At 41.8% G+C, this 7,415-nt stretch overlaps 1 protein-coding gene across 2 annotated transcripts; it reads right to left on the reverse strand.

Annotated features, from left to right (window-relative positions):
• Positions 1 to 252: 252 nt before the first annotated feature.
• soul5 (heme-binding protein soul5) lies at positions 253 to 2,323 on the reverse strand. Of its 2 annotated transcripts, none has more exons than XM_053852310.1 (7): positions 2,279 to 2,323; positions 1,360 to 1,419; positions 1,218 to 1,290; positions 1,034 to 1,154; positions 814 to 950; positions 509 to 672; positions 253 to 442 (listed from the first exon to the last, which is right to left on the reverse strand). In XM_053852310.1, the coding sequence occupies exons 1-7, from the start codon at positions 2,317 to 2,319 to the stop codon at positions 364 to 366; spliced, it is 675 nt and encodes a 224-aa protein (XP_053708285.1). In that variant the 5' UTR covers positions 2,320 to 2,323; the 3' UTR covers positions 253 to 363. The 2 variants fall into 2 exon arrangements, with proteins under 2 accessions (XP_053708285.1, XP_053708286.1); XM_053852311.1 differs by lacking the exon at positions 2,279 to 2,323 and adding an exon at positions 1,483 to 1,560.
• Between the last annotated feature and the right edge of the window lie 5,092 nt (positions 2,324 to 7,415).

The following is a 7,415-nucleotide window of genomic DNA, read 5'->3' on the forward strand; positions in this document are numbered from 1 at the left end:
TTAACTCTGCAGGCCACATCAGGAATATTTATTAAACTACAAAAAGCCTGCGACACCATTCAATAATGTTAATAAGATAAAGTTTAAATCAAGAAATACATATTCATATCACGATTGGCTTATAATTTTTTTTCTTTTACACTGAATCATCATATATACACACACACACATATATATCTTATATATATATAATAACACTTTTAAACAAAGAAAATCACATGAATGAAATTTGATTCATTTATTTTGCATCTTTGTAAAACAAAATCATTGAACAGGTCATTGTCACATTTTATACTAGACAGAGCAAGAAGCCGTCAGGTGCCAGTAGAGGGCGTAAAAAAGTAGGTGAATCCTCCTTTGTTCTTATTCTTGCGGAGGGCAGGCGTATTGTCCCTTTGCGATGAACCAGACCTCGTTCCTCCGGTTTCTTATCTCCATCGGGCTGCAACAAGGTATCAAGTGGTCACTTGCCGGTGAATTCGTATACGGATTTCACTGAGTGTACTACCTGTTGTACACTGCAGCGAAGCGGTACTCCATGTCATATGTGGCACCAAGGTCATCCAGCATCTTGGCAAATTTGTCTGCCTTGTATTTCTCGGACCAGAAATTCATCCACCCGCCGTATTTCATTGCATACACCGTGACGTCTGTCATGTTGTGGATGTAAACCTGTAAGTTAGAAGGAGGCGGCTCAGTAAATGATATATATATATATATATATATATATATATATATATATATATATATATATATATATATATATATATATATATATATATATATACACAATTGTTTTGGAGTGATGCTGACCCTACTATCAGTGGGCTTCGGGGGGTTTGTCTGAGCTGCTGAAGGCAAAACAAAGCTGATGGTGTCTTCTGAATTGGACCAACAACTCTTTCGATTAGTCTTCACAATGACAGGAGACGTCATGTCAATGTCTCTCCCTGCGAGGCAGGCAAAAATACGGCGTGATTTAAACATAAAAAAGAACCTAAGTTACCAAATCTCAGACCCAAATTTGACTCACCTTCCTCATTGGTCCCGGTTATGTATTTGAAAAGTCGCTTGAAGCCGTCGAATGATGTGATATCGATGGTGTAGGATGCCTCGTCCGTGGAAACCAGTTTCACTGTCTCATAGTGACGGACCTTTGTGATACAAAAAGTTGAGAATCTTTTTCCTCCCACCAACTAAGTTCTCTGATAACTGACCTCATACTTGTCATTCCCACAGAGGACATCGTAGAGCAGGCATTCTCCGGTCGAGTGGCACAAAGGTGACTCACTTAAAATAAAGATTCACTTTGTAAAAAATATCTCCCAACCATCCCATAAATCAAACATAAGTTCGTACCCGACTCTGGCCTCAGCTGTGGCCAGCAGCAGACAGCCGAACAGAGCTGCGATCCAAATCCTGTGGAGAGTGATAACATTGGTGAAAATCTCTTTCCTCCACACCAAGATAAAGAGAACTTACATTGTGCCTGAGTCGAGGAGTTTTACTCTCTGAATGTGGCTCAGTGATTTTTAAAGGCTTGTATTACAAAAGAAAACTGACCACTCCCCGAACTCTTACACCACAACATCTGGTTCCACCAATCCGAGCCGGCCGTGGGCCAAAAAAAAAGAAGAAAACATCGACACGTGGAGTTAAAATGTGATGCGATTTCGTCATTGAAAGTTACATAGGCGGCACATTTTTTATACATTGAATCAGCCGCAACTGGGAATCTATTAGCTGCTCTGATCCCCAGACCATCAGGTTGAGGACGCAGGGTTCCTGCTATAGCTAAAGCTGGAGTGTATCATGAAGCTCCATGCATGCAGCTATGATGCTCACCCAACATCTCCATCATCGAGTCGGCCTTTCAGAAGCCAAGATGAGAAGTTGCACATAAACCTTGACATATGACATTATGTATAGTGACTGAAAACTATTGTGCTCAGCGGACTGTGCATTTTAAGAGATTTTTTAGGTGAAAATGTGTGAATTAAATGGGAGACTGAGTGTGGCCCACGGGCCGTGAGTTTGATATGGCACATTTTCAAGTCATTTTTATCAAAGTCCGCTACCTTTTCGGCGCTTCTTTAATAAATCCAGACCAAAACACCTGAAGAAGTGTGGTGTTGCTAGTGTGAGCTGCATGATAAAAACAGTCACGTACATGAGTCGACCAGCTGCACCTTCCTAATCCCTGGTTAGTGAGTTTCACACTAACATAACCAGTTTCCCGTTGATCCCTTCTCCTGCGTTCCCATGCAGTATTACTTACCTCCACATTGTCGTGGAGGTCGTACCGGTTTCAGTCCACATGACACCTTCTATACCTGAAGAACGTCTTTGCCGCTCCTCTCATGGTTCATTGCAGCGGTACAAAAGGTCAAACCTAGCACGAAGGAGGTGGAGAGGCAACATGAGTGATGGGCTCCATCACTTACTTAAAGTCATGACCCATTGTTTGTGTAGCTTAAAGTTGTGGAGGTGTAGAAACAAAAATAAACACATTTATTTCCACCGAAATGTGAAGTTAACTCACTTAAACAAACTCGGGAGTGGCAACACAATATACTCTAATGGCCATGGACACAATAACAGTGCAACACAAAACCTTGGAAATGCCCCAAATATGAAAAGCCTGTTGTGTTGTTATCAGACGATGCAACCTGAGAGACAAAGCTTGTATTTTCTTTTATATTTCGACAAAGAACGCGGTTCTAAACAGCTCTTCATTACACACTATCAATGAGTGATTAAAATCATGTTCACACACGATATGCTTGAGTTGCTGCTCTCATATAAAGCTTTGCCCTATTAAACTTCAAAATGGAAAATGAAAAGTCTCACACGTGAGAGCAAGGACAGCTTCTGTTACAGTCACGTAGCACACAAATGGTCAGAAACACAACAACATTCAAGGTTTTCAATGAGAAAACAGATACATGATGATCGACTTTCAAATGCATGAATCAGGGCCACAAGAGACATGACTCACAAGCTAAAACTGCTGCATTAAAGCTAAACTTACTGGAGATAGTTGCATAAAATGTTTGATGATTTCACCCCAGCAACCGAACGGATTCAGATTTCATCATACTGAAATGTAAACTCTGCAAATTCTTCAAAGGTCAACATCAGTGAATCATCGCAGTTCTTCTCATAACAGTGTCACTTTAAGATGTTGCAAAACAAGTGGTTATTCAATTGTCATTCCAAGAATGGAAATACAAGTTATTTTTTTGTTTTTTACAATCCGAAATTGGTCAATTTTAAATTTCTATGATGAGAAAAAAAGTAAGTTTTCCGCTTTCCTTGCAGCGGATGACGCGTCACTTTATGGAGGCAGCAAACCATTGTGTCTGAAGGAAGAAGACATTTCAAGAAGACATTTTCAGCGCCCACTGGACGGCAGTCTTTGACCTAAAATCTTTGGTTTTGAACAACAATTTCAGAGAAACCACATCCTTTTCAAACCAAGAGCGCCATCTCCTGGCGGACACCGTTTCATGAAGCTTCATCACTAATGTTAAGACAATTTACTTCTTATATTTCAGGTGTGTATATCAGTGCTATGAAGCTTTGATGTATCTTAACCTATTTTGTGGAAAAGACTTGAATTTATTGACTATCAATGTTATAGAAATATTCTATCATATGCACACACACTCACATGTTATGGTCAAAACAAATAGCTAACTTTAACCAGGTCCTAAACTAAATATAAATTAAATTATAATGTTCCAGTGATTTTGAAGTTTTAATCCTAAAGCTGAGGTTTAACCTCATGGGGACCAGGAAAAGTCCCCACGAGGAGGTGTGTTTCGAATTCGAATTTCCTTAGCTAAAGCCAGGTATTCTGCTGGGTAACTCGACTGCTTATAGCCTTGTAAATGTAAATGATTTTACAGTGCATTTACAGTTGGTCCAGGATGTATTTTAATAGCAGTGTCAGAATAACATACCTTTCAATAAAGACCTATCAGTTATGTTTGCAAAATAACTTCTTGACAGGTCATTGAGGGGCAGGTCTTCACACAGCACTGTTGATGTTTAGGCTGCAGAACGTGTGTTGAACAACAGCTGGAAACCCCTGTTCACTGTGCAGAATATAGAGCAAACACCACCGAAGACATTTGAGGTTCGTGGTCCATCAGAGGTATGTTCTGGTTTGAGGTCCCAGTTTAATGAGTGTTGGTGTCACACCTTGGTCTGTGTTTGAAAAAAAACTTGAAAACCTGAATTGGGATGAAAGCAATTAAGACATTGAGAAATTCAACAGTTTTTTTGTTATGTTTTTAAATAAACTTGGTCTCTGGCCTCCGTGTGTGGATGAATGTGTATGCAGGACTGCACAGTAGTGATGGGCCGGTGAGGCTCCATGAAACAGTGTTCTCATTTTCAGACACCAGGAGATGGCGCTCTCGGTCTAAAAATGATGTGAGGTTTCTCTGAATTGGTTGGATTTTCGAGCAAAGAAGCCTCACCCGCCTGTCACTCGTGCACAGAAATAGCTCAGTTGGCTGAGTTCGGCTAGTCCTGGGTTCAAACCCAGTGGTTGGCAGTCCAGTGTGATCGGTTTCTTTCCGCATGTGAGCTGAAGAATTACCTGTCAGAGGTGTGGACTCTCTGAGTGCTTTTTTCTAGTGTTGTTACTTTCTCATCGTATCACTTCAGTGTTCTGAAAAGTGCTATATAAATAAAGCTTTCATATAATCATAACTAGTGATCGTCTGGTGAGGCTTCGCGAAACAGTGTCCTTGTATTCAGTGCCCACTAGGTGACTCTTTTCACTAGACTCTATGGATTTGATCAACCAGTTCAGAGAAACCACACATTTTGAAACCAAGAGCGCCATCTCCTGGCCTCTGAAAATGAGGACACTGTTTCATGTGCTACACACACTGAAGCCCATGTTCTTTGATCATGATCACTGAGCATGGTGAAGTTTGAGGATAAAGTGTAAAATAAAGGTACTTAGTCATATGTAAAAAGCCAGCAAGTACAATTTATACTGCAGTCTGAAGTGACGTTTGTCCCCATTGGTCCTCCAGTGATGGTGTCACTTCCTCTTCTGGGCAGAAGCTTTGACTCTCAGGCCTAATGCAAACAAATTCTGACCACACAGCCTGAACTGCAGGCTTTTAATTCATAGTTGAATAAGCTACAATTAGAATAGCAAAATAAAATGCCTTAACCTTACACTTGAGAGTCGCTAGTGATACATTAGTGGAAGCCAGTGTCCTAGTCGTTCTAGTAGTACTTCTTGACCTGACTGCTGCAGAGATGATCAACTCTACCCAGACTCAACAGTGGTTTCCTGTTCACTGAGGAGTCATACACTGAATCACTTCAATGAAGAGGGGGAGGGAAAAAAATACAATTTAATTTGCACAGCAAGAAATAACCAGTACAAAGCTTTGACTCCGGAGCATACAAGGTAGACAACACATGGCAAAAAAAGAAAGTCATAACAGCCAGTCATGTAAAGTGTTCTTGAACTGTGATGCTGCAACATGATTTCCCTCAGGTCCGGTGGATGGGAGAAAAGGCTCGGTTAATTTAAGATACATTTAGTTTTAAAAACAGTGACCCACCAACGGTTGAAGCTGCTGGAAGTGTGGTCCCTTGTGACTCCATGGCTTTGCAGAAGACAGAACACAAAGAAGCTGGCATGTGACTTTACACAGTTCAGTTCAGTTACCATCTTGAACAGATCCCGTGAAGCCCCTTGTCCTCCTGGCAGTTCCTTGCTTTCCACCTGCATCCTGGCTGTCTGGAAAGATCAGCGTGGTCCAAGTAAAGCCCTCTGAAGGACAGCCACCCCGCCCGAAAAAATCAAAACAAAAAATAACCAAGTGGATGCAATGGAAATCTCAGACTTTCCTGTGGACAAAACTCAGTACCAAGCTTGCGGGGAGGCTGGATCTGACTGACAGTGTAAAATGAAAATACAAAAGCATGAGGTATGACATTTCAGCCATGTCAGTAATGGCAGCAGCAGCCAACACCAAGCCACGAACCATTTCGAGCAAACGGTTCAACTTGAGCAGTGATTCATCATGACAGCGAAACAAAAGCAGTGACACTTGAGCACCAGGTTTTCCCAGCAACAAACCTGGTTCCAAGCTCGCACACTGCAGCCACCACCCATAGCACCATGCTTTGAATCTTACCCAGCAATTTGACACGGCATCAGCCATTATGCCTGAGCGATGCAGCATCCCACCCATTCAGCGATGTTTCAGCAGTTTTCAGCAGTGCATGAACAAGTGGCAGTAGAAAGAAAAGACCATTGCAATGCGTGTTCAGCGGCAGCACATCAACACATGGCAAAGGCAGTGACGTGAAAACCAAATCCAACTTTTGCCACGCAGCGGCAGCAAAGCCAAGCAGTTATGCATCAGCAAGCATGAACCAGAGCCATTGTCACTTCAACAGGTGGTTGAGATCATTCAAACGTTTGAGCATCTATATTGACCAGTTTCACAGCGCCATTAAAACCAGCAACACGCCATCAGCAGTTCAAGAGAGACTAAACATGAAGAACTGAGGACCAGCAAGCACCACAGACAGCCATCACAGAGGAGTGAAACCAGCAGCCAACTCCAGACCTGTGGAACTGTGGACTTTTGTTGAACACCAGCAGGAGATCCAGGTTCCAGTTAGCAACTCCTCTGCAAAATCCTCGTATGAAGGAACCGAGCCAAGGATCTGAGGAGCATTTCAAAAATGAACTACAAAGATGGAATAGTATCTCATCAGCTCTCAAGGATTTTCTGTGCAGAGGAATGGAAAGTAGCTTCAGCAATTCGAAGTGAATGAGGAATTTCAGTCCAAGCATTTCAAAGGAGAAACTTGAAACTTTAAATTCCAACCTCTTCACTTGAACTCCATGAATTGTTCCTCTTTAAAAATGCATCCAAAATCAGGATGGAAGTCAAAATAAATTCCAAATGCAAATTCCAGAGGCAAATTCCACTTACAATTCCAGGTCCAAACTCGAAATGAAATAAAAAATAGGTGCAAATTCATGCCAGTCCCAGCCCTTGATTTTTGTAAATGTCACCACTTTTTTGTTTGGTTTGTCCCCTGTGAAAGAGAAGAAAGGGCTAAAAACTCACGGTTTGGCGCTTCTTGGACTGGATCAGGTATATGACTCACCCAACTGTAAACAAGTCAGCTTAACATTGACTGCTCCTGACCTCCATCATACAGTCCACCTGCACAAAGACAGACAGGCTTCCAAAGCCAGGGATTTAGTTTCAAATGCAATAAAAGGAACTCCACCAACATTCACGGCAAGAAGCCGCAGACTGGGAAACAGGACAGTGAGGATTCTGCAGCTAGAAAAGGGAAGCACCGCTGACTGCACAGGTGAAAGCAATAAAAATGGTCGTTTACAAAATCGTCAA

This window comes from Synchiropus splendidus, chromosome 19 (assembly GCF_027744825.2).
Source record: "Synchiropus splendidus isolate RoL2022-P1 chromosome 19, RoL_Sspl_1.0, whole genome shotgun sequence".
NCBI classification, from domain to species: Eukaryota; Metazoa; Chordata; class Actinopteri; order Syngnathiformes; family Callionymidae; genus Synchiropus; species Synchiropus splendidus.

Excerpts from the sequence above, each read along its gene's own strand:
- soul5 (XM_053852310.1), bottom strand. The coding sequence starts at position 2,319 with ATGTGGACTGAAACCGGTACGACCTCCACGACAATGTGGAG. Across the intron at positions 673-813 it reads CGAAGCCCACTGATAGTAGG|GTTTACATCCACAACATGAC; the intron begins GTCAGCATCACT and ends TCTAACTTACAG. Across the intron at positions 443-508 it reads TTCGCTGCAGTGTACAACAG|CCCGATGGAGATAAGAAACC; the intron begins GTAGTACACTCA and ends ACCTTGTTGCAG.